The sequence below is a fragment of the Anomaloglossus baeobatrachus genome, chromosome 2 (genome assembly GCF_048569485.1).
Source record: "Anomaloglossus baeobatrachus isolate aAnoBae1 chromosome 2, aAnoBae1.hap1, whole genome shotgun sequence".
In the NCBI taxonomy this organism is placed as follows: domain Eukaryota; kingdom Metazoa; phylum Chordata; class Amphibia; order Anura; family Aromobatidae; genus Anomaloglossus; species Anomaloglossus baeobatrachus.
The window spans coordinates 95,249,912-95,277,264 of record NC_134354.1 but is presented as its reverse complement, the minus strand read 5'-3'; the positions used below and the strand labels follow the sequence as shown (position 1 = coordinate 95,277,264).

The 27,353-nt window shown below is 51.3% G+C and overlaps 2 protein-coding genes across 2 annotated transcripts in view; one reads left to right on the top strand and one right to left on the bottom strand.

Moving 5' to 3' along the window:
- The window catches only part of CTNS (cystinosin, lysosomal cystine transporter), a 59,112-nt gene extending 58,316 nt beyond the window's left edge, over window positions 1-796 (bottom strand). Inside the window, exon 1 of the mRNA XM_075335183.1 lies at window positions 709-796. The gene's annotated coding sequence lies outside the window, so the exon portion shown is untranslated. The remainder of the gene's footprint in view (window positions 1-708) is intronic.
- A 201-nt stretch (window positions 797-997) lies between these two features.
- SHPK (sedoheptulokinase) overlaps window positions 998-27,353 on the top strand; it is a 52,783-nt gene continuing 26,427 nt past the window's right edge. The window contains exons 1-2 of the mRNA XM_075333146.1: window positions 998-1,169; window positions 20,678-20,819. Of these exons, the coding sequence (XP_075189261.1) occupies window positions 1,020-1,169; window positions 20,678-20,819 (292 nt within the window). The 5' untranslated portion in view covers window positions 998-1,019. The remainder of the gene's footprint in view (window positions 1,170-20,677; window positions 20,820-27,353) is intronic.

The window sequence follows — 27,353 nt, the reverse complement described above, 5'->3', positions numbered from 1 at the left end:
ACACCTGCCCCTGCACCATGGCGGCCTCCTGCCCCCCAGGACACTCACCTGCACCCCTTCTCACATACACCTGCCCCTGCACCATGGCTGCCTCCTGCCCCCAGGACACTCACCTGCACCCCTCCTCACATACACCTGCCCCTGCACCATGGCGGCCTCCTGCCCCCCAGGACACTCACCTGCACCCCTTCTCACATACACCTGCCCCTGCACCATGGCGGCCTCCTGCCCCCCAGGACACTCACCTGCACCCCTTCTCACATACACCTGCCCCTGCACCATGGCGGCCTCCTGCCCCCCAGGACACTCACCTGCACCCCTTCTCACATACACCTGCCCCTGCACCATGGCGGCCTCCTGCCCCCCAGGACATTCACCTGCACCCCTTCTCACATACACCTGCCCCTGCACCATGGCTGCCTCCTGCCCCCCAGGACACTCACCTGCACCTCTTCTCACATACACCTGCCCCTGCACCATGGCGGCCTCCTGCCCCCCAGGACACTCACCTGCACCCCTTCTCACATACACCTGCCCCTGCACCATGGCGGCCTCCTGCCCCCCAGGACACTCACCTGCACCCCCCTCTCACATACACCTGCCCCTGCACCATGGCTGCCTCCTGCCCCCCAGGACACTCACCTGCACCCCTCCTCACATACACCTGCCCCTGCACCATGGCTGCCTCCTGCCCCCCAGGACACTCACCTGCGCCCCTCCTCTCCAGCGCTCTCTATCAGCAGACCCGCCGCTCCATACACCTCCGGAGTTCCTCAATTGATTTGTCACTAGTCAGTAAGCCCCGCCTTCTTCCTTGTTTACCCCGTGACACACTAGCAGAGGAGGAGCCCGGCTCAGATATCTCCTTCAAGCGCCATTTTTATGAAGTCCATTTTATAAGTGATTGAATCATTGAGCTACAGGATAATGGCGGCTGTGCCAGGGACAGTAAAGTTTAATATCGTCTCAGTTTCGGTAACTTGTGGGCTGAGCCGCTGTCAGTGACTGTTGTGATACAGATGGAGCTGGGACAGGACGCCCTGGTGCTGGGCATTGATGTGGGCACCACTTCTGTAAAGGCCGCGATACTGGAGCCCAGGACCCGGGAGGTGCTGCACAGCCAGAGCCGGGACACCAGGGCAGGGCTGGAGGGCGAGTGTGGCCCCCAGGTGAGGAGCCGGGACACCAGGGCAGGGCAGGAGGACGAGTGTGGCCCCCAGGTGAGGAGCCGGGACACCAGGGCAGGAGGACGAGTGTGGGCCCCAGGTGAGGAGCCGGGACACCAGGGCAGGAGGACGAGTGTGGGCCCCAGGTGAGGAGCCGGGATACCAGGGCAGGAGGACGAGTGTGGCCCCCAGGTGAGGAGCCGGGACACCAGGGCAGGAGGACGAGTGTGGCCCCCAGGTGAGGAGCCGGGACACCAGGGCAGGGCAGGAGGGCGAGTGTGGCCCCCAGGTGAGGAGCCGGGACACCAGGGCAGGAGGACGAGTGTGGGCCCCAGGTGAGGAGCCGGGATACCAGGGCAGGAGGACGAGTGTGGCCCCCAGGTGAGGAGCCGGGACACCAGGGCAGGGCAGGAGGACGAGTGTGGCCCCCAGGTGAGGAGCCGGGACACCAGGGCAGGAGGACGAGTGTGGGCCCCAGGTGAGGAGCCGGGACACCAGGGCAGGAGGACGAGTGTGGGCCCCAGGTGAGGAGCCGGGACACCAGGGCAGGGCAGGAGGACGAGTGTGGCCCCCAGGTGAGGAGCCGGGATACCAGGGCAGGAGGACGAGTGTGGGCCCCAGGTGAGGAGCCGGGACACCAGGGCAGGGCAGGAGGACAAGTGTGGGCCCCAGGTGAGGAGCTGGGACACCAGGGCAGGAGGACAAGTGTGGGCCCCAGGTGAGGAGCCGGGACACCAGGGCAGGAGGACGAGTGTGGGCCCCAGGTGAGGAGCCGGGATACCAGGGCAGGAGGACGAGTGTGGCCCCCAGGTGAGGAGCCGGGATACCAGGGCAGGAGGACGAGTGTGGGCCCCAGGTGAGGAGCCGGGACACCAGGGCAGGGCAGGAGGACGAGTGTGGGCCCCAGGTGAGGAACCGTGATACCAGGGCAGGAGGACGAGTGTGGGCCCCAGGTGAGGAGCCGGGACACCAGGGCAGGAGGACGAGTGTGGGCCCCAGGTGAGGAGCCGGGACACCAGGGCAGGGCAGGAGGACGAGTGTGGCCCCCAGGTGAGGAGCCGGGATACCAGGGCAGGAGGACGAGTGTGGGCCCCAGGTGAGGAGCCGGGACACCAGGGCAGGGCAGGAGGACGAGTGTGGCCCCCAGGTGAGGAGCCGGGATACCAGGGCAGGAGGACGAGTGTGGCCCCCAGGTGAGGAGCCGGGATACCAGGGCAGGAGGACGAGTGTGGGCCCCAGGTGAGGAGCCGGGATACCAGGGCAGGAGGACGAGTGTGGGCCCCAGGTGAGGAGCCGGGACACCAGGGCAGGGCAGGAGGACGAGTGTGGCCCCCAGGTGAGGAGCCGGGATACCAGGGCAGGAGGACGAGTGTGGGCCCCAGGTGAGGAGCCGGGACACCAGGGCAGGGCAGGAGGACAAGTGTGGGCCCCAGGTGAGGAGCTGGGACACCAGGGCAGGAGGACAAGTGTGGGCCCCAGGTGAGGAGCCGGGACACCAGGGCAGGAGGACGAGTGTGGGCCCCAGGTGAGGAGCCGGGATACCAGGGCAGGAGGACGAGTGTGGCCCCCAGGTGAGGAGCCGGGATACCAGGGCAGGAGGACGAGTGTGGGCCCCAGGTGAGGAGCCGGGACACCAGGGCAGGGCAGGAGGACGAGTGTGGGCCCCAGGTGAGGAACCGTGATACCAGGGCAGGAGGACGAGTGTGGGCCCCAGGTGAGGAGCCGGGATACCAGGGCAGGAGGACGAGTGTGGGCCCCAGGTGAGGAGCCGGGATGCCAGGGCAGGAGGACGAGTGTGGGCCCCAGGTGAGGAGCCGGGATGCCAGGGCAGGGCTGGAGGGCAAGTGTGGGCCCCAGGTGAGAGGCTGCAGGGCAAGTTTGGGGCCCAGGGGAGAGGCCCCAGATGAGGATCCTAGATGAGGGCCACAGGAGAGGAGCCAAGGTGAGGGGCCGCAGGTGAGAGGCTGCAGGAGAAAAGCCTAGGTGAGAGGTTGCAGTTGAGTGGCCATAAGTGAAAGTCGGCAGGTGAGAGGCCGCAGGAGTCGAGCCTATGTGAGGGGCGGTAGGTGAGAGGCTGCAGATGAGATTAGGTGAGGGGCCGCAGTTGAGGATCCTAAGGCTAGCTTCACATTAGCGTTCATCTGCCGGTCAGCAGTAAAACTGAAAGCGCATGTTGCCGGATCCGTTGACAGCACAATGCAATGTCAATGGACTTGCGGTAACATGCGTTTTTATCTGTTTGCATGCTGCAGTGTCTGGATCCTGTGAGTTACAGTTTTTTACCATGTTTCCAAAACGCAACATGCAGCGTTTTTTCCCTTGGACATAAAACTGCAGCTCACCGGATCCTGTACATTGCAGCACTAGCTTCAATGTTTTTCAATGGGCGACGGATCTAGTTTTCACATTTGCGGTAGTATGCGGCTGGAAGGATACTTTTTGCCGTACAAAACATAGCCTGAAGCATTCTCATTCTTTTCTCTTCTCATTGTCTTCTCTTCTCATTGTCTTCTCTTCTCATTTTCTTCTCATACTCTTCTCTTCTCTTCTCTCTCTCCGCACAAACACCGTCACTACGCAGGCACTACCGCACACACACAGGGACTACCTCAGTGATGTCCCCGCTGTCAGCGCGACTCCCTTCAGTTGCTGCATGGAGCTCCCGGGAGCGGCGGTGTTCTACTGCCGCTCCTGTCAGCTTCATGTAGCAGAGCTGATAGCGTCATGGGACCTCTGTGGATTACGTCGGACCTGGAGGTGTATTTGGGGATTTTTAATAAAATGGTGAAAGAGGTTGTTTTTTTTGTCTTTTATTCCAAATAAAGTATTTTTTCGGGTGTATGTGTTTATTTACTTTCACTTACAGGTTAATCATTGGGGGTGTCTCATAGAGGCCTGCCATGATTAACCCCTTATTACCTCGATTGCCACCGTACCACGGCAATTCGGGATGAGCCGGGTAGAGTCCCGGGACTGTCGCATATAATGTATGCGCAATTCCGGGCGGCTGCTGGCTGACATTTTTAGGCTGGGGGGCTCCCCATAACGTGGAGCTCTCCATCCTGAGAATACCAGCCTTCAGCCGTGTGGCTTTACCCTGGCTGGTATAAAAATTTGGGGGGGGACCGCACGTCGTTTTTGTTATAATTATTTATTTATTATTTATTTTACTGCAAGATATAGCCCCGCCCACCGGAGGCTGTGATTGGTTGCAGTGAGACAGCTGTCACTCAGCGTGGTGGCGTGTCTGACTGCAACCAATCATAGACACCGGTGGGCGGGGAAAGCAGTGAATACAAGATTGAATAATGGGCGGCCGGCATTTTTAAATCAGGAGAAGCCGCCAGAAGAGTATCACAGCCGTGCAGCGCCGCGCAGGTGATCGGTGAGTGAGTGAATGAGTCAGTGACACACACACACACTCATTCTCACACTACTCAGGTGCTTTACACGCTGCGACATCGCTAGCGATCTCGTTAGCGATGTGACACGCCAGATCACAGATGTGATCTGTCGAGATCGCACATAGGTCGGTTTAATAGCGCCGGTCACATCTGCGACCTCGGCAGATCGCTTCTGCGATCTGGCGTGTCACATCGCTAACGAGATCGCTAGCGATGTCACAGTGTGTAAAGCACCTGAGTAGTGTGAGAATGAGTGAGTGTGAATGTCACTGACTCATTCACTCACTCTCACCCACTCACCGATCACCTGCGTGGCGCTGCACGGCTGTGACACTCTTCTGGCGGCTTCTCCTGATTTAAAAATGCTGGCCGCCCATTATTCCATCTTGTATTCACTGCTTTCCCCGCCCACCGGCGCCTATGATTGGTTGCAGTCAGACACGCCACCACGCTGAGTGACCGCTTTCTCACTGTAACCAATCACAGCCCCCGGAGGGCGAGGCTATATCTTGCAGTAAAATAAATAATTATAAAAAAAAACTCCGTGTGGTCCCCCCAATTTTTATACCAGCCAGGGTAAAGCCACACGGCTGAAGGCTGGTATTCTCAGGATGGGGAGCTCCACGTTATGGGGAGCCCCCCAGCCTAAAAATGTCAACCAGCAGCCGCCCGGAATTGCCGCATACATTATATGCGACAGTCCCGGGACTCTACCCGGCTCATCCCGAATTGCCCTGGTGCGGTGGCAATCAAGGTAATAAGATAATCATGGCAGGCGTCTCCCCGAGATACCTTCCATGATTAACCTGTAAGTTAAAGAAAATAAAGACATACACCCAAAAATCCTTTATTTGAAATAAATGACAAAAAAAACAACCCTCTTTCACCACTTTATTCAAGTCCCCAAATACCCCTCCTGGTCCGACGTAATCCACAGAGGTCCCGCGTCGCATCCAGCTCTGCTTGATCAGAAGCTAACAGAGAGCGGTCACATACCACGACCGCTCTCTGTGAGCTCCCCGCAGCAACTGAAGGGATCTGCGCTATCAGCGGTGACATCACTCAGGTTACCCACGGCCACAGATCTCAGGTGGAGGACTTCTGCTGTGGCCGCGGGTAACCTCAGTGACAGCACTGCTGATAGCGCAGATCACTTCAGTCACTCAGGGGAAACCTTCACCGGTGACCGAAAATCAGCCCATGACACACAGGCAGAGCCGTGGGATGACAATGAAGTCGGGTGAAGTTCATCCGACTTCATTCTGATCCCGCAGCTCTGTCTGTGTCTGCTGTCAGCGGCTATTCAGCTCTGCTACATGACTCTGTCTGTGTCTGCTGTCAGCAGTCATGTAGCAGACCTTAATGGCAGATGACATAGCTGCTGAAAATAAAAACGGATCCGTCAAAACTAAGCAAAAAAACAGCACCCAAACGCATGCAAACGCAAGTGATCGATCCGTTTTTATGCTGGATCCGGTAGACGGATCCAGTTAAAAAACGTTCAGGTCACTTGTGGTGGCATGCATTGTTCTTTATAAAAAAAGGATCCAGTGACATGCAGTTTGTGGGGGTTTTTTTTGCATTAAGGATAAAAAACGCTGATGTGAAGCTAGCCTAAGTGAGAGGCCGCAGGTGGGAGGTCACAGGAGTGGAGCCTAGGTGAGGGGCCACTGGTGAGAGGCTACATGTGAGGAGCTGTAGGTAAGGAGCTGCAGGAGGGGAGCCTCGGTGAGAAGCTGCAAATGAGAGCCCACAGGTGAGGGGCTGCAGGTGAGAGGCTGCAGAAGTGGAGCCTAGATGAGGAGCTGCAGCTGAGAGGCTGCAGGAGAGGAGCCTAGATGAGGGGCTGCAGGGTCTTGTAGGCAGCTATAACTACTCTGCTCAAAAAATAAAGGGAACACTTAAACAGCACAATGTAACTCCAAGTCAATCACGTCTGTGAAATCCACCTGTCCTCCAGCATGACCGGTTTGCCAGTGGCTCAGTAATGGTGTGGGGGGAGGCATTTCTTTGGAGGGCTGCACAGCCCTCCATGTGCTAGCCAGAGGTACCCTGACTGCCATTAGGTACCGTGATGAGATTCTCAGACCCATTGTGAGACCATAGGCAGGTGCAGTGGGCCCTGGGTTCCCTCTGAGGCGTAAACCTCATGTGGCTGAAATGTGTCAGCAGTTCCTGCATGATGAAGGTATTGATGATATGGATTGGATCGAAAATCGAACCTCAGGTTCATTCATCTCTACTCAGAAGCATGATCAGGCACGGTAGGGAGGTCACACAGGCATGTGGAGGCCACACACACATGTGGAGGCCACACACACACACACACACACACACACACACACACACACACACACACACACACACACACACACTCTCTCACACTCTCACACACACACACACTACTGAGCCTCATTTCCTTGTCTTCAGCCATTTCCACTGAAGTTTGATCAGCCTGTAATTTGATTTTCCACTTGGATTTTGTCTGTGTCTGTCTCTTTCCCTGTCTGGGTCTGTCTCTTTCCCTGGCTGCATTGTGACACGCCAACATTCCATATAAGGGTGTGGCTGCGCATTCTTCTGAAGTGCTGGCTGCACTGTGGCTCCCAGCTCCATTCGCTTCAATGGAGGCAGGTTTTTTGGCAAATAACTGTAAAGCGCGGGGTTAAAATTTCTCCTCAAAACATAGCCTATGACGCTCTCGGGGTCCAGACGTGTGAGTGTGCAAAATTTTGTGGCTGTAGCTGCGACGGTGCAGATGCCAATCCCGGACATATACACACACACACACACACACCCACCCACTATGTAATGAATAAAGATTTGCAACTGGAATATTTCATTCATTGAGATCTAAGATGTGGTATTTTAGTGTTCCCCTTATTTTATTTTTTTTTAAATGGCCGCTGTGGGTATCGGGCCGTTCTTTGCCGGCATCGGAGGCCCCGTTATGTAATCATTGGGAGTCGTTGGTTGACATGGTAGCTTGGGGTCATGTGATGACCCCTGACGGGACCATGACATATTTCCCATGAGAGCGCCGGCTCTCACAGGAACGTTGCATTTCTCCTGTTCTGAGCTGTGCAGCTCTGACCAACAGAAATGAGCAAGCGATCAGACTGCTGATCCATAAAGGTAATTAGGGGGACTAGTAAAATAAATAAAAAATGTAAAAAAATTAAAGTTTTTTAAAAAAATATGAAAAAAAATAAAAAAAAACCTGAACGTTCAAATCACCCCCCATTCGCCGTATTGAAAATAAAACGGTTAAAAAAAATATGCACATATTTGGTATCGCCACATTCAGAAATTCCCGATCTATCATAATGTAAAATTAATTAATATAATCGGTATACGGCGTGGTGAGAAAAAAATTCCAAACGACAAAATTTGTTTTTTTTTTTGGTTGCTGCAACATTTTTTTAAAATGCAGTAGCAAGTGAATAAAATGGAGTATCCGCACAAAAAATGGTATAATTAAAAACGTCCGCTCAAGACGCAAAAAATAAGCCATCACTGAGCCCCAGATCCCAAAAAATGAGAACGCTTTGGGTCGCAGAAAAGTTTAGAATTTTTTTTCTCCACTTAAATAAAAGTAAAAGTTTGGTATCTACGAACTTGTACTGACATGAGGCATCATACTGACGGCGGTTTTACCATATAGTGAAAAAGGTGTATAAACCCCCCCCCCCCAAAAAAAACCATTGTGGAATTGCACTTTTTTCACTATCCACATTTGGAATTTTGTTCCAATTTTCCAGTACACTATATGGTAAAAGTAATGATTTTATTCAAAAGTACAACTCACACCGCAATAAAATAAGCCCTCATATGACAGAAAAATAAAAAAGTTATGGCTCTCTGAAGAAGGGGAGGAAAAATTGAAAAGGAAACACCCCCCCCCCCCCGGGTTGAATGGGTTAAAGGAATGGGTGGAATGCCGTACTAAGATTATTAAACTTGCCATCTACCATTCAGATTAATAGATTTTATATTTTGAACGGGCATTTCTGAACGCCGCGATACTAAATGTTTTTTTTTATGCTTTTTGGGGTTTTTTTTTCAGTTTTATTTTCAATGGGGCGAAAGGGGGGTGATTTAAACTTTAAGAGGTTTTTTTATTTTTCCATATTTTTTTAACACTCCGATCGCTTGTGCATTTCTGCTGATCAGAGCAGCATCGCTCTGATCAGGAGAAATGCTCATCTCCTGTGAGTGCTGGCGCTCTGTCAGCTCTCACAAGAAGTGAGTCATGGCAGCGTCAGAGATCATCAGCTGACCCAGCGCTACAATGACAACACATTAGCGCCCCATGATTGCATCATGCCACAGCCCTTTAAATCGTGCTGTCAGTGTTTGACAGCGCAATCTAAGGGGTTAACAAACGCGAGTGGATCTCTGATCCACTTGTACCGGTACCTTCTAGCCATACATGTCTGTTGATAAGATCAGCAGACGTGCAGGGAATACTGCGGGCTTGCCACTAGGGTCCGCACTAACATAGGGAGGCGACGACATACAAATATGTCCTTGGTCGTTAAGAAATTAATAACCTTGGCTGCTCTTCTCTGCAGCTGCTCTAGTTCAGTTACGTCCTTCTTATATACCGGAGACCAAAACTGTACACATTATTCTAGGTGTGGTCGCACTAGTGACTTGTATAGGGGTAAAACTATGTTCTTCTCATGAGCATCTCTGCCTCTTTTAATGCATCCCATTATTTTCTTAGCCTTGGCCGCATTCATTTTTCCTTCAATTGCAACCAGTCGTCCTGTCCCTGCAGCTGAAAAACACCCCCATAGCATGATGATGACACCACCATGTTTCACTGTTGGGATTGTATTAGGCAGGTGATGAGCAGTGCCTGATTTTCTCCACACATACCGCTTAGAATTATCACCAAAAAGTTCTATCTTCGTCTCATCAGACCAGAGAATGTTATTTCTCATAGTCTGGGAGTCCTACATGTGTTATTTTTTGCAAACTCTATGTGGCTTTCATATGTCTTCCACGGAGGAGAGGCTTCCGTCGGGCCACTCTGCCATAAAGGCCCAACTGGTGGAGGACTGCAGTGATAGTTGACTTTGTGGAACTTTCTCCCATCTCGCCACTGCATTTCTGGAGCTCAGCCACAGTGGTCTTGTCGTTCTTATTTACCTCTCTCACCAAGGCTCTTCACCCACGATTGCTCAGTTTGGCTGGACGGCCAGGTCTAGGAAGAGTTCTGGTGATCCGAAACTTCTTCCATTTAAGGATTATGGAGGCCACTGTGCTCTTAGGAACCTTGAGTACTGCAGAAATTCTTTCGTAACCTTGGCCAGATCTGTGCCTTGCCACAATTCTGTCTCTGAGCTCCTTGGGCAGTTCCTTTGACCTCATGATGCTCATTTGGTCTGACATGCACTGTGAGCTGTGAGGTCTTATATAGACACGTTATATCAGTCCTATCAGTTTAATTAAACACAGCTGGACTCCAATGAAGGAGCAGAACCATCTCAAGGAGGATCACAAGGAAATGGACGGCATGTGACTTAAATATGAGTGTCTGAGCAAAGGGTCTGCATACTTATGACCATATAATATTTCAGTTTTTCTTGTTTAATAAATTTGCAAAAATTTCTACATTTCTGTTTTTTCTGTAAAGATGGGGTGCAGAGTGTACATTAATGAGAAAAAAATGAACTTTTTTGAATTTACCAAATGACTACAATGAAACAAAGAGTGAAAAATTTAAAGGGGTCTGAATACTTTCCGTACCCACTGTATATTATATTTCCTTTGCCCAAGTGCATGACCCTACATTTATCCACATTAAACTTCAATTGCCATTTCTCAGCCCCAAGCCTCCAGCCCACACAAATCCCTCTGCAATATTAAATTATCCTCTTCTTTTTTATGATTATCTCGCATAGTTTAGTATCATCTGTAAATATTAAAATTACACTCTCAATGCCCCCTACAAGGTCATTCATAAATGTTAACCAAGTACCCTGTGTTATTTAAATTAATTACAGTGTTTTTCGGACAATAAGACGCACCCCCCCCCCCCCCCCAAATTTAGGGGGAAAGTGGGGGGTGCGTCTTATAGTCCGATGGCTGCGGGGAGGGGGGGTGCGGAGGTAGTGGAGTGGGTCATCAGAGGCATGAGCAGGCTGTAGCACCTACCGTGACCACGTGAGCCCGCTCATTAGCCTCATTTCATATGCACTGCATCCTGACGCCCATCATCTCTCAGCCCTGAAGCCGGTGCTGACAGGTGGGCGGGATAATGAGCGGGGGGTGCTCGCAGTAAACAGCCGGCCCGCATGATTATTTCTGGCTCCTACAGCCTCAAGTGAACATGTGTGGCTATATTCACTGCCCCCACGCATCATCATCAGCGCAGGGGGCAGTGACTAAGTATACTCACTGGTCACCGATCCCTGCAGCATCACAATGACCTCCTGCCTGCCTTTCCGCTGATGTGTGTGTAGAGCAATGCGCACAGTGATGACGTCATCGCTGTGCACACGGCTCCACACAGGTCAGTGGCGCTGCTGCTGGCACAGACAGGAAGATGAGCGATGCTGCGTGGAGCAATGAAAGGCGAGTATAAACGTTTATGTATTTATGTGTGCCAGAGGATGCCGGCCATATACCAGGATGAGGGCTATACCAGGATGGGGGACATATACCAGGATGAGGGCTATACCAGGATGGGAGACATATACCAGGATGAGGGCTATACCAGGATGCGGGACATATAAATAAGGATGGGGATAATATAGGCAGGAGGATCATTACCTCAGCAGAGAATTTGGGGACATTACCCCCATAAAATTGGATGCAATATGCTAATGACACTGATCAAACTCTGCTGTGAGCGTGAGCCGAGTGTCATCACTGTGCTCCCATTATCTTACACGCCAGAATCAGATCACAGCTGAGAAGATGGAAAGATTAGTTTTTCCATCTTCTCCATTGTCTGTGCGTGTATCGGACTGTACTTGGATGTTGTCAGTGCAGTCCGATTTTTCACATGGACCCATAGACTTGTATAGGGACGCACCGTCTGATATGCGCTGCCAATCACAGCATGCTGGTGGTTTTTTTTGTTTGTTTTTTTTTCTTTCACGCTGGCTCGACATGAGAAAAAAATGCTAGCTGGCTCTGCCCCATAGTATAACATTGCAGCAAGGGCTATATAACATCAGATAGCAATCGTACATGTTATACGCTGGTGTGAGCGAGCCATTATAGTGATGGCAGATTGTACACACATAACCACTGCAGATAATCACTGGGAATAGGGTCATTCCGTGTCAAGTGGACCAGTTTTAAAAATCGTCCCCACTCGACGTTCTCCGATTTTGCTGAAAATTTATAAGGATGTACATGTATGTTTGAAAAGAGGTTCTGTAAATTTTTAGGGCCAGATCTCAAATATATTGGGCACTGTTGACCTTTCACTGGAGGCCCCCCCAAGCCTGCGGCTTCAGCTAAGAGGATTTTGCAAACTTTGGCACATAGCCATTAGAGTTCTATACTGGCTATGATGCTGAAATTTGGCATACTAGCTCAACTTTTGCTGCTAAACGCGATAAAATTATTACCGGCTATGACAAAACAATATTTCGGCCGCAATTTTGTGTCAAAGTAGCTTGCAAAACGCCTCGCATAAAATTTATGCCAAACTTTGCCCATATATAACTTAAGACCAAAAACCAATAGGAACTGGTGCTTTACCCTGTACAACAAACATCTTCATGACTTTGCATTGCTGCAATATCACGGTCAAAGCATATGTATTTGTGGAAATATTCACACCCACATATGATGAAAAACTTAAAAAAAACGAATTTTACCTATTTTTAGGTCAAATTTCCCAAAAAGGGTACCCCTAAAATATATTAATTCTGTTATCATTTGAAAGAGCACATTTTTCTCTACAAGGATCATTGGGGTTTTTTTTGGAGTCTCTCCATTTAAGAAAAGAAAAATGCCACTGAACATTGTGTTATTTATTAATACGCAATGAATGCTAACTGCACTATTCAAACCCTTGCGTTGGTCCATGGTGGTTATACCACAACCAATTCCCTAAGAATTGGTATTATAATCCTATTAAGAATTGTAATAATGCTGTCTTTCGAGAATTGGCAGCCCCATCGCCTAGGAGCCATGGCCGATAGCCGTGCAAGGCAAGTCGCGGGTGGTCTCTTTATCGCAGGTTCCAAAGCCTGAGGGTGGGTGTCTTTGCCTAGGATCCCAAGCCTAATATTGGGTATCTTTTGTTGGTTCCCAAGCCATAATGTTCAGTCTAAGTAAGTGGTCTGGAATTGTTGCTGAATTTGCAACATAATCGGTTCAGAGAAGCTGTATTGCCGGCCCATTGCTGTTGCAGCTGGTGCTGGAATTATTGCAATGATCGACTGCTCGGGAATCCAGCATGTATCATTTCTCACAGGCCAGTGAAAGAAGCTAGCTGCTCCATGAGGATGCATAAAATGTATTAATGCATCATGGTCGTCGACTGAAATTTCAGAAATATTTCCAATCCACCAGTTCCTATCGTAAATGCAGGCAATGTATTGCCCTGGCTGGAGGTTTGCAATTGGCACAAAAGGCATTTCTGATCTGACAGATCCAGCTACATGGGCAATGAAAGATGAAGGGTCATTTGACACCCTTGAAATGCGAATCTTTTTGTCATCAATTGGCACAAACTGGTGATTTTCTCTTGTTCCAGCAATTGTATGTCCATCTTTGAACCTTTCCTCTTGAACTACCCGTATTTGAATTGTTCGCAAGGCCGATAGAGCACTGGGCCGATTCGTCAACAATTTCATTCTCCATCACTAAAAAATAAATAATATATGCATTAAAATGTAACAATAGTCAATAGGTTTATAGGTTTTTGATTATAATAGACATTGCTAGCAACAATACAACTCTGTAACATGTGATAAGAATCTGAAAATCAAACACAAAATCAATGCATTATGTGCATACATAACACCATGTTCAGTGGCATTTTTCTTTTCTTAAATGGAGAGACTCCAAAAAAAACCCCAATGATCCTTGTAGAGAAAAATGTGCTCTTTCAAATGATAACAGAATTAATATATTTCTTTGTCGCTCCATTGGGAGACCCAGACAATTGGGTGTATAGCTTCTGCCTCCGGAGGCCACACAAAGTATTACACTTTAAAAAGTGTAACCCCTCCCCTCTGCCTATACACCCTCCCGTGGATCACGGGCTCCTCAGTTTTATGCTTTGTGTGGAAGGAGGCACACATCCACTCATGCATTCTCAACTTAGTTATGTCGGTTGGAAGAAAAGAGGGCCCCCACGGGGCCCACGGCATGTTCCCTTCTCACCCCACTACGTCGGCGGTGTTGTTAAGGTTGAAGTACCCATTGCGGGTACAGAGGCTGGAGCCACATGCCGTCTCCTTCACCATCCCTTAAGCGGCTCTGGGAGAAGTGGGATCCTAAGCGGTCATCCATTTACTGGGACCGTGCTCCATCTGCAGCCCCTGTGAGAACCTGCCGGACCGGAGCCTCTTCAACCTCAGGGACCGGGCCCTGCAACTCAAAGGTACTCTGTGTCCCCATAGGGGACTGTGCAGGGAGCGCACCTTCTTCCCGGAAGCCGCGGTGGCTGCTGAATTCAGGAGGCCGGTGGACTTCCGCGCCGACCGTGCCTGCTTGTCGGGTGCGGTCTCAAATTTAGTCCCCGGCTTCATCGCGGCCTAGTCACAAAAATCCCGCCCCCGGGCCTGCCTGTCAGGGGTAAGGGCGGGATTACCGACCTGACGTCGGATGTGAGGGCTGGAGTGTCCTGCATGTTTCCTCCCCCCTCACTGATCACTGTGGGGACCCCAGATTCCCGCACTTTGCTGGCGCCGCCCACGGCTCCACTCCTCCCCTGAGAGCTCCGGCAGCCATTTTTTGGCATTCTGCCGGTGGAGGATTCTCAGTGAACAGCTCTGCAGCTCAGGGGGATCCAAGGCAGGGAATCTGGAGGACACACTCCGCTCGTTAGCGGTCGGTAAGCCACACCGGTCACCCGGTGCTGGTCCCCCTAGGGTGCCGGATTAGATACGTATATATCTATATCTATCTGTTCGGTGGGCTGTATACCCCTTTCCCATATACCCTCAGTGATCTCTCTCCTAGGAGACAACAGCATGTCGTCCACAAGGAGCAAAGCTGCTAAGGCACAGGGTTTTTTTGCAGCCTGTACCTCTTATGGGGCTATGTTACCTGCGGGTTCCACCTACCCTCACTGTGAGCAATGCTCGACCCCTGTTTCGCTTGCTCAGCCGGAGCCTCGGACACTGGTGGGCCCCTCGGCTCATGTAGACCCCCCTGCTCCCCCTGACCAGGCTGCAGGGACAGAGTTCGCCTCTTTTACTGAGAAACTCTCTGAGTCACTTTCTCAATCCATTGCACAGTCTATGGACAAATGGTCTTCTAAGCTGCTAGAGGCTTTGCAGTCCAGACCGGACCTTTCACAGGCCCCGGCCCCTGTTGGCTCGTCGCCTCCAGGCCCCTCTCGGTCCGCGTCACAGCGCGCTCATAGGTTGGCCCCTCGGTCTCAGGCGGAAGACTCCTGCCCGGACCGTAGTCCTAGACCGGCTAAGCGGCCTCGCTGGGACTCTTCCTCGACTTCCTCTCGCTGCTCGGGATCCCAGCTTGAGGACTCTGGAGGACGAGGCAGACGTCGCAGCTCAGGGCTCTGACCCTGACGTCGCCCTTAACCTTGATACACCTGAGGGGGACGCCTTAGTAAATGATCTTATCTCGTCCATGTTAGATCTCTCTCCCCCGCCTCCTCCTGTAGAGGAGTCGGCGCCTCAGCAGGAGAAACCCCAGTTTCGGTTCCCCAAACGTACACGCGGCAGATGCCAACGCCTGGTGGCCACATGTTCAAGACCGATGGGTGAGAGACATTCTGTCTCATGGTTACAGGATAGAGTTCAGCTCTCGTCCTGCGGCTCGCTTCTTCAGAACCTCTCCGCCCCCCGCTCAGGCCGACGCACTTTTTCAGGCAGTAGCCGCTCTAAAGATGGAAGGAGTTGTGATCCCCGTTCCCCTTCAGGAACGTGGTCGCGGATTTTACTCCAACTTGTTTGTGGTGCCAAAAAAGGACGGGTCATTCCGTCCCGTTCTGGACCTCAAGCTACTCAACAGACATGTGAGAACCAGACGGTTCCGGATGGAATCTCTCCGCTCGGTCATCGCCTCAATGTCACAAGGAGACTTCCTAGCATCAATCGACATCAAGGATGCTTATCTCCATGTACCGATCGCACCCGAGCATCAACGTTTCCTGCGTTTCGCCATCGGGGACGAACACCTCCAGTTCGTGGCATTGCCTTTCGGCTTGGCGACAGCACCACGGGTTTTCACCAAAGTCATGGCATCCGTTGTGGCGGTCCTGCATTCTCAGGGCCACTCGGTGATTCCCTACTTGGACGATCTCCTAGTCAGGGCCCCGTCTCGGGTGGCGTGTCAACAAAGTCTATCTGTCGCTCTGGCGACTCTCCAGCGGTTCGGGTGGATCATCAACTTCCCGAAATCCAAGTTGACACCGACCCAATCACTGACGTACCTTGGGATGGAGTTTCATACCCAGCAAGCGTTAGTCAAGCTTCCGAGCGACAAACAGCTTTCTCTGCAGGCAGGGGTGCAATCCCTTCTTCGGAGTCAGTCACACCCCTTAAGGCGCCTCATGCACTTCCTGGGGAAGATGGTGGCAGCTATAGAGGCAGTCCCGTTCGCACAATTCCATCTTCGGCCACTCCAATGGGACATTCTTCGCAAATGGGACAGGAGTTCGGCTTCCCTCGACAGGAACGTCTCTCTTTCCCTTGCAACCAAGACGTCACTTCAGTGGTGGCTCCTTCCCAACTCTCTGTCGCAGGGAAAATCCTTCCTACCCCCAACCTGGGCTGTGGTCACCACGGACGCGAGCCTGTCAGGGTGGGGAGCGGTTTTTCTCCACCACAGGGCTCAGGGAACCTGGACTCCGATAGAGTCTTCCCTTCAGATCAATATTCTGGAGATAAGGGCAGTGTATCTAGCCCTATTGGCTTTTCATCGGTGGCTGGAGGGCAGGCAGATCCGTATCCAGTCGGACAACGCCACTGCCGTCGCATACATCAACCACCAAGGCGGCACTCGCAGTCGTCAAGCCCTCCAGGAAGTCCGACGGATTCTGCAGTGGGTGGAAGCCACAGCTTCCACCACCTCCGCAGTTCACATCCCGGGCGTAGAAAACTGGGAAGCAGATTTTCTCAGTCGTCAGGGCATGGACGCGGGGGAATGGTCTCTGCACCCAGACGTGTTTCGAGAGATCTGTCGCCGCTGGGGAACGCCGGACGTCGATCTCATGGCGTCACGGCACAACAACAAAGTCCCGGCATTCATGGCACGGTCTCAGGATCACAGAGCTCTGGCGGCGGACGCGTTAGTTCAGGATTGGTCGCAGTTTCGACTGCCTTATGTGTTTCCTCCTCTGGCGATGCTGCCCAGAGTGTTACGCAAGATCAGGTCCGACTGCCGTCGCGCCATTCTCGTCGCTCCAGACTGGCCGAGGCGGTCGTGGTACCCGGATCTGTGGCATCTCACAGAAAGTCACCTTCCCTTGAGAAAGTCACCAAGTGTGACGACACGCGTCGGGTGGGTAAGGTGATTCCCTGGACCTTCAAACAGCTTTGTGCTTTACATTATCCTGCTTTAACCCTTTGAACTTTGGTGCATAGACACACGAGTCAAGTCAAAATCTGTCTCCTTGAGGAGGGATTTTTTTTTTTTTTTTTTTTGCACTCATTTTCTCAGCCCAGGGCTGGGGATTATCAGGCTGCAGCTCTGGGAATTGTGGTGCTCAGGTTTAACCTGGCGTTATGCTAGTTGAGATATTGGGGTTTCTATAATTTTTCTGCACAAGGCTGCTTTGTCTAAGTATCAAGGTATATTATGACTGCATTACAAGCTGTTGCTGGGTTCAATATGTATAATTATTTGTGAAGTGCTACAGCACATTTTTTGCTATGCTGCAACACCATGTGCTTTGAAAATTTAACTAACTTCTGATCTGTTCATTATACCAGCTAGCTTGGTTAGAATCTTGGTCCACTTTATATAGGGAATCACATGGTTTCCTTTTTGTTTGTTTTTAAATGTTTTTAAAATTTGTCTATGGTTGTTGTGATACCATTTGGTGTTGTGTGACACAAATGTGCTTTTTATGTTCCTTGATATACAATAAAATATTTTTGATTAATTATGTATATGGTGATCCCTCAGTTTTTTGGCACTTCTTTTCTCTCCATTAAGGAATGGTCTCTGCACCCAGACGTGTTTCGAGAGATCTGTCGCCGCTGGGGAACGCCGGACGTCGATCTCATGGCGTCACGGCACAACAACAAAGTCCCGGCATTCATGGCACGGTCTCAGGATCACAGAGCTCTGGCGGCGGACGCGTTAGTTCAGGATTGGTCGCAGTTTCGACTGCCTTATGTGTTTCCTCCTCTGGCGATGCTGCCCAGAGTGTTACGCAAGATCAGGTCCGACTGCCGTCGCGCCATTCTCGTCGCTCCAGACTGCCCGAGGCGGTCGTGGTACCCGGATCTGTGGCATCTCACGGTGGGTCAACCGTGGGCGCTTCCAGACCGCCCAGACTTGCTGTCACAAGGCCCGTTTTTCCATCTGAATTCTGTGGCCCTCAACCTGACTGTGTGGCCATTGAGTCCTGGCTCCTAGCGTCTTCAGGGTTATCTCAGGATGTCATTGCCACCATGAGACAGGCCAGGAAGCCTACGTTCGCCAAGATCTATTATAGGTCTTGGCAAATCTTCCTATCCTGGTGCGCTAATAACGGTTTTACTCCATGGCCGTTTGCCTTACCCACTTTTCTTTCATTCCTTCAATCCGGAATGGACAAGGGTTTGTCACTTGGCTCTCTCAAGGGCCAAGTATCGGCGCTCTCCGTGTTTTTTCAAAAGCGCCTAGCCAGGCTTCCGCAGGTCCGCACGTTCCTGCAGGGAGTTTGCCACATAGTCCCACCTTACAAGCGTCCGCTGGAACCCTGGGATCTTAACAGGGTGGTAACGGCTCTTCAGAAACCACCTTTCGAGCTGCTGCGGGATGTCTCTCTATCACGTCTTTCGCAGAAGGTGGCCTTCCTAGTGGCAGTCACATCACTTCGGAGAGTGTCTGAGCTAGCAGCGCTGTCATGCAAAGCCCCCTTCCTGGTGTTTCACCAGGATAAGGTGGTTCTGCGTCCGGTCCCGGAATTTCTCCCTAAGGTGGTATCCCCTTTTCATCTCAATCAGGATATCTCCTTGCCTTCATTTTGCCCTAATCCAATTCACCAGTGTGAAAAGGATTTGCACTCTTTGGATCTTGTGAGAGCACTCCGGCTCTACGTGTCTCGCACGGCGCCCCTGCGTCGTTCAGATGCGCTCTTTGTCCTTGTCGCTGGCCAGCGTAAGGGCTCGCAGGCTTCCAAGTCAACCTTGGCTCGGTGGATCAAGGAACCGATTCTCGAAGCCTACCGTTCTTCTGGGCTTCCGCTTCCTTCAGGGCTGAAAGCCCATTCTCCCAGAGCCGTGGGTGCGTCCTGGGCATTGCGGCACCGGGCTACGGCTCAGCAGGTGTGTCAGGCAGCTACGTGGTCTAGTCTGCACACTTTCACGAAACACTATCAAGTGCATACCTATGCTTCGGCAGACGCCAGTCTAGGTAGGCGAGTCCTTCAGGCGGCGGTTGCCCACGTGTAAGAGGGGGCCGTTTTTTCGGCTCTTTTTATTGAGGTATTCTTTTACCCACCCAGGGACTGCTCTTGGACGTCCCAATTGTCTGGGTCTCCCAATGGAGCGACAAAGAAGAAGGGAATTTTGTTTACTTACCGTAAATTCCTTTTCTTCTAGCTCCTATTGGGAGACCCAGCACCCGCCCCTGTACCCTTCGGGCTGGTTGTTTTTTTGTGTACACATGTTGTTCATGTTGAATTGTTCTTTTGGTTCATGGTTTGCAGTTCTCCGAACATCCTTCGGATTGCATTTACCCTAGACCAATTTATAAGTTTTCTCCTTTCTGCTTTTGCAGCAAAACTGAGGAGCCCGTGATCCACGGGAGGGTGTATAGGCAGAGGGGAGGGGTTATACTTTTTAAAGAGTAATACTTTGTGTGGCCTCCGGAGGCAGAAGCTATACACCCAATTGTCTGGGTCTCCCAATAGGAGCTAGAAGAAAAGGAATTTACGGTAAGTAAACAAAATTCCCTTCTTTAGGGGTACCCTTTTTGGGAAATTTGACCTAAAAATAGGTAAAATTCGTTTTTTTTAAGTTTTTCATCATATGTGGGTGTGAATATTTCCACAAATACATATGCTTTGACCGTGATATTGCAGCAATGCAAAGTCATGAAGATGTTTGTTGTACAGGGTAAAGCACCAGTTCCTATTGGTTTTTGGTCTTGAGTTATATATGGGCAAAGTTTGGCATAAATTTTATGCGAGGCGTTTTGCAAGCTACTTTGACACAAAATTGCGGCCGAAATATTGTTTTGTCATAGCCGGTAATAATTTTATCGCGTTTAGCAGCAAAAGTTGAGCTCGTATGCCAAATTTCAGCATCATAGCCAGTATAGAACTCTAATGGCTATGTGCCAAAGTTTGCAAAATCCTCTTAGCTGAAGCCGCAGGCTTGGGGGGGGCCTCCAGTGAAAGGTCAACAGTGCCCAATATATTTGAGATCTGGCCCTAAAAATTTACAGAACCTCTTTTCAAACATACATGTACATCCTTATAAATTTTCAGCAAAATCGGAGAACGTCGAGTGGGGACCACTGGTCCACTTGACACGGAATGACCCAATAGTGATTTTGTGCCATAAATGCAGCTGAGGACACTGGCTGCAGTGGTCATGTGTATGCCGTACCATTACTACAAGGAAGTAAATAGATATTGATCGTGACCATAAGAGCTGGGGGGTAAGTAAGTAAGCATTTTCTATGGCAGGGTAGGGCTTCTCCTTTTTTTCCAACTTTCTGGTCCCCTTTTCTCGTTAGATCCTGCACAATTGTGACATCACTGTTTTCCATTTTTGTTTTCAGGGCAAAGAACAAGATGTCTGTCGGATAATTCAGGCTCTAAATAATTGCTTGACCGCTCTACCCAGAGAAAGTCTTCGGAAAGTTTCACGCATTGGGGTGTCCGGACAAATGCACGGAGTCTTATTTTGGAAATCCGACCAAGGTGCGATATCTCGATGATATTGATATGTAGAATAAGATAAATTGCTAAAATCGTGCAGCCAGGCAGTGATGACCGCAGTTTGCACAGGGATGATCGGACAAGTCCCTTTTTAATATTGATGACAGCCTTTGAATGGGTCATAAATATCGAAAGGTACCCAATAGCTCACCTAGAGGGATATTGTGTTTCTTCATCGTTCCTTATGGGAGACGCAGACCATGGGTGTATAGCTTCTGCCTCCGGAGGACACACAAAGTACTACACTAAAAGTGTAGCTCCTCCCTCCGAGCATATACACTCCCCGGATGACAAATCCAACCAGTTCAATGCTTTGTGTTCAGGAGGTCACACACACACATGCATCCTCTGATTTTTGATTTTTGATTTCAAAGATTTGGAAGAAAAGCGGGTCCAATCTGGACTCCCGGCATGTCCCTTCTCACCCCACTGTGTCGGCGGTGCTGTTAAGGTTGATTTTACAAGGCTGGAGCCTTCACATGCCGCGCTCCTTCACCACCCCTCGGGCTCTGGCTTGAAGTGGGAGCCATCACGGTTCTCACTGCTTTGCAGGAGACCGGTCTCCATCCGCAGCCCTGTACAGGATCCTGTCGGACGGAGCGCTCACCTCCCAGGGACCTGGCACCTGCGTCTCACAAGCTAAGTACTGAGACGTTATTACCACAGACAGTGGTCTTTCCAGGGGTCCCTTGTACTTTATATTTTGGGGAGAGTGTGTTTTATGACTGTGTTAACATTTCCGGCCGGTTCTCCAGTTTTCACTGGAGAACCGCGCCGATGGTGCCTGCACGCTGGCCGCATGTTTAAATCTAGGCCCCGGCTTCAGTTGCGGCCTACTTTCGGTTTCACTCCCCCTGCATGTCAGTCATGCAGAGGGACAGTGCGGCTCCGCCCAGCGGCTGTTCAGCACAGGGAACGGACACTCCTCACTGAGGAAAGATTCCCTCCCCTGTATATCTCATTTGTCCTCCGGATCCAGCTCTCACAGTAGGCCCCGCCCCCTCTCCTCGCTCCGGCGCCATTTTCTCAGCGTTCTCAATGTCTGCATAACCACATTGTGATGCTTGCTCTAACATAGTGGTCCCTCAGCCTGGAAGCTCATCAGTGGTCCCTCCGGCTGCTCCGGTGGCTGATCCCCCGGTTTGGGTAGAATCCCTCTCTCCAGGGGACAGCTGTCCCGGACACTGCTGACCATGCATCAGCCCCCTTCTCAGGGCGCTTCTGCTGCTACGGCTCGCTCAACAAAGCTCACAGAGGATTTTTCTTCTGGTCTCAGTCCCCGTCCTCCTAAAATGGAGTCGCAGGGTCCCCTTTCCTTCCTCGTCCCGCAGCTCTGATTCACGAGCCGACTCGCAGGACGAGGAGGATGCCTTTACTAGGGGCTCGGACGGATCTGTCCGAAAGTGACGCAGATGCTAATGATTTGATTGCGTCCATTATATTTGTACTGGACCTCAATCCGCCTGTATCAGGGGAGCACCCCTCTCTGGCAGGAAAGCATCAGTATACCTTGCCTAAGAGAACAAGGAGTGTGTTCCCTATCCACTCCAGTTTTCAGGCCACTGTGACCAAGCCCAGAGCCTGTCCTGACAGACGCTTCCCAAAGCGTGGTTCTGATGACTGTTTCCCCCTTCCACCAGTGGTGGTCAAGGAGTGGGCTCATTCACCAAGGGTGGACCCTCCGGTGTCTAGACTTTCAGCCCGGACTGTTGTATCAGTGGCTGACGGCACCTCTCTAAGGATCCCACTGTCCGCCAGGTTGTCCTTCTGGCCAAATCTATATATGAGGCGGCGGGGGCCTCGTTCTCCCCATCTTTTGCAGCAGTGTGGGCTCTCAAAGCCATCTCTGCTTCTCTGGAGGAGATGCATTCCCTCACCAGGGATTTTATGCCTGAAATGGTTGCCTTAACTTCCAGGCTTCAGTCTTTTCATCCTATGCCATGTCTGCCATGCTGGAGACTGTCACCGCACTGCGGTGGCCTCGGCTACTTCCCTCGCTGTCCGCAGGCTCCTGTGGCTTCGAGAGTGGAAGGCAGATGCTTCTTAAGAAGTTCCTTGCTGGGCTCCCTTTTGCTGGGACCAGTCTATTCGGTGAACATCTGGATGAAATTATTAAGGAAGTTTTTGGCAGGAAGTGTACTTCCATGCCACAAACCCAGGAAACCTGTCCAGGGCAGGAACCAGTCGAGGTTTCGTTCCTTTCGTTCCTCTAACTGGTCATCCTCTAAGCCCTCGGCCTCGTCCACTAACTCAGCCAAGGTCCGTAAACCAACTGGCGCATGAAGCCGCGTCCTCAGAAGTCCGCAGGAGCTGCGGCCCCCAAGGCAGCCTCCTCTTGATTATCTGGCCGCGCCAGTAACGTCCTTGGTCGGTGGCAGGCTCTCCCTCTTGGGCGACGTGTGGTTTCAACACGTCTTCGATCAGTGGGTGTGGGTTACCATCTCCCACAGCTACAGAATAGAATTCTATCCAGCCCGCCAAACAGATTTTTTCTGTCAACTCTCCCCTGCTCCAAGGCCGCCGCCTCCTCACAGGCCGTGGCATTCTTGCAGGCCAATGGAGTAATTGTACCAGTTCCCGACTGGGAACGGTTCTGAGATTTCTACTCAAATCTCTTCCTAGTCCCCGAAAAGGACGGTGCTTTCCGACCTGGATCTCAAGCTTCTCAACAAGCATGTCAGGTGCGGCATTTTTGCATGGAATCTCTGCAATCAGTCAACTGACCCAAGGAGATTTCTTAGCAGCCATCGACATCAGAGATGTCTTTCTGCTTGTGCCAATCGCAGTTTCACACCAGCGTTGGCTACGTTTTGTAATCGGAGAGGAACTTTTCCAATTCGTGGCTCTCCCCTTCGGGTTAGCCACGGCCCCTCGTGTACTCACAAGGTCATGGCAGCAGTGGTTGCGGTTCTGCACCTCCAGGGGTTGCTAGTGTTTCCTTACCTGGACAACCTTGTAGTCAAGGCTTCATCCAGTGCAGACTGTCAGCGGAGTATCTCGCTCACTCTCAGCGGAGTGTCTCGCTCACTCTCGCCACGCTTGCAAGTCCACTCTGACCACGACCTAGGACCTTACGTACCTAGGGATGCAATTCGAGACTCTGCTGGCACTTGTGAAGCTGCCCTTAGTCAAACAGCAGTCCCTTCATCTGGCGGTTCGCTCTCTGCTGAGGCTCCGCCGTCATTCCATCAGGCACCTCATGCAGGTGCTGGGTCAGATGGTGGCGTCAATGGAAGCGGTTCTCTTTGCCAGTTCCATCTGCGTCCCCTGCAGCTGGACATTCTCCGCTGTTGGGACAAGCGGACCTCTTCCTTGCACAGGCTGGTGGCTCTGTCGCCACAGACCAGGAGCTCTCTTTTGTGGTGGCTTCGGCCCCTCTCTTTGTCCCAGGGACGCTCCTTTCTGGCCCCGTCCTGGGTGATTCTCACCACGGATGCCAGTCTATCCAGTTGGGGAGCAGTGTTTCTCCACCACCGAGCACAGGGCACTTGGACTCCGTCCGAATCAGCCCTCTCGATCAAGGTGCTGGAAATCAGGGCTGTACTCCTCAGAAAGTGGTCTTTCTAGCTCTCGTAGTTTTTCACCACCTGTTGGCGGGCCGGCACGTTCATGTCCAGTCAGACAACGCGACAGCAGCTGCCTATCTCAATCACCAAGACGGGACTCGCAGCCGCCTAGCAATGTCGGAAGTTCAACGTATCCTTCAGTGGACGAAGGACTCCAAGTCCACCATATCCGCAGTCCACATCCCAGGCGTAGAAAACTGGGAGGCAGATTATCTCAGCCGTGAAACCGTGCACAGCGGCGAGTGGGCCCTGCATCCGGCAGTGTTCCGGTCAATCTGCCGCAAGTGGGGCACTCCGGAAGTGGATCTAATGGCATCCCGGCACAACAACGAGGTCCCGATTTACGTGGCTCGCTCCCACGATCCTCAGGCCTTGGCAGCGGACGCGCTGGTTCAAGATTGGTTCCAGTTCCGTCTGGCCTACGTGTTTCCCCCTCTAGCTCTCTTGCCGAGAGTCCTGCGCAAGATCAGAATGGAGGGCCGTCGGGTCGTACTCATCGCCCCAGACTGGCCCAGGCGAGCTTGGTTCCCAGACCTGCTCCGTCTGTCCGTAGAGGTGACGTGGCATCTCCCGGACCGCCCAGACCCTCACAGGGTCCGTTTTCCGCCAGAATTCTGCGGCTCTCAGATTGACGGCGTGGCTCTTGAGCCCTGGATCCTTACGGCTTCAGGCATTCCTTCCGAGGTCATCTTCACTATGACTCAGGCTCGGAAGTCTTCCTCGGCCAGGATTTACCACAGGAGTTGGAGATTTTTCCTGTCCTGGTGTCGTTCTTCCGGCCATGCTCCTTGGCCGTTTTCCTTGCCGACCATCCTGTCCTTTCTACAGTCCGGCCTGCAGCTAGGACTGTCTCTCAATTCCCTCAAGGGACAGGTCTCGGCTCTGTCAGCGTTGTTCCAGCGGCGTATCATCCGGCTGGCCCAGATGCGCACCTTTATACAGGGCGCATCTCACATCACTCCGCCTTACTGGCGGCCTCTGGATCCCTGAGACCTTAATCTGGTCCTCACGGCCTTACAGAAACCCCCCTTTGAGCCTCTTAAGGAGGTTTCGTTGTTTCGTCTTTCACAGAAAGTGGTCTTTCTGGTGGCCATAATTTCTCTCAGGAGAGTCTCTGATTTGACTGTGCTCTCTTTGGAGTCACCCTTTTTGGTCTTTCACCAAGACAAGGTGGTTCTCCGTCCGACTCCGGGCCTTCTCCCTAAGGTGGTGTCTCCTTTCCACCTTAACCAGGACATTTCATTGTCTTCCCTTTGTTCGGCCCCTGTGCATCGCTTTGAGAAAGCGTTGCATGCTTTAGATTTGGTGCGGACGCTCCGGATCTATGAGTCACGCACCGCTGTTCTTAGGCGGTGCACCTCTCTTTTTGTGCTGACCACAGGTCAGCGCAAGGGTCTCTCGGCTTCTAAACCGACCCTAGCTCGTTGGATTAGGTCGGCCATATCCGATGCCTACCAATGTTCTCAGGTGCCTCCCCCGCCGGGGATTAAGGCGCACTCGACCAGAGCTGTCGGTGCCTCTTGGGCTACGGCTCAGTAGGTCTGTCAGGCTGCCACTTGGTCTAGTCTGCACAACCTTTCGAAGCACTACCAAGTGCATGCTCATGCTTCGGCAGATGCGAGCTTGGGCAGACGCATCCTTCGGACGGCTGTCGCCCATTTGTGAAGTTAGGTTTTGCCTACTTCTCAGTTTCTGTTTATTTCTCACCCATGGACTGCTTTGAGACGTCCCATGGTCTGGGTCTCCCATAAGGAACGATGAAGAAAAAGAGAATTTTGTTTGCTTACCGTAAATTCTTTTTCTTATAGTTCCGACATGGGAGACCCAGCACCCTCCCTGTTGCCTGTTGGCAGCTTTCTTGTTCCGTGTGTTTTCACCGGCTGTTGTTGTAGACAGAAGTTCCGGTTATTCCGGGTTTTACTCTATCTCTACTTATGGGTGGATGTCCTCCTTCAGCTTTTGCACTAAACTGGTTGGATTTGTCATCCGGGGAGTGTATATGCTCGGAGGGAGGAGCTACACTTTTAGTGTAGTACTTTGTGTGTCCTCCGGAGGCAGAAGCTATACACCCATGGTCTGGGTCTCCCATGTCGGAACTATAAGAAAAATAATTTACGGTAAGTAAACAAAATTCTCTTTTTCCTACTTCCACCAATTTGTATAACGTTCTGAATGTTGTTAGAATTTGTGATAGTAGTAAAAAAAAATCTGTTCTATTGTCCAAAAATTATCCAAAGAGGTTAGTAGCTACTCATTTACTATCCTTTTTGGCTCTACTTGAGTGTATGATTCATTAAGATATTTTTCCAGTGATTTATTAACAAGTAAACACTAATTGTTGGGTTTTTTTTTATTATTATTATTATTATTATTATTATTTTGTCCAGCGAGGAAAGTTATGAAATTCTGCAAATAACTTATTATGGAATTTGTTTTATTTTCCTGTAGAAAAAAAGTGTCTGTAAATGACTCCCAGCCATTGCTTTTCCATAGTCTGTATATCTGCATTTATATCAGACCGTACTCGTATGAAGTACAGATGCTGGCAGTGATGGGTCAGAATCTGGGTCTCATTAAAGGGAACCTGTCAGCAGATTTGGGGCCTATAAGCTGCGGCCACCACCAGTGAGCTCTTATATACAGCATTCTAACATGCTGTATATAAGAGCCCAGGCCGCTGTGTAGAACGTAAAACTTACTTTATAATACTCACCTAAATGGTCGGTTTGGTGCAGACTGATTGGATAGGTGGCTCCGTTCTCCTGGTGCGGCGCCTCCTCTTTTGGCCATCTTCGTCATTCTTCTGAAGCCAGGGTGCATGACGTGTCCTACATCATGCACATGTGCCGGCATTGTGGTTCTGCGCAGGCGCAGTACAATACTTTGATCTGCCCTGCTTAGCGACCTCAGCGCACTATCCAATGTTTTATCTGATGGTACTCGGCCCAAT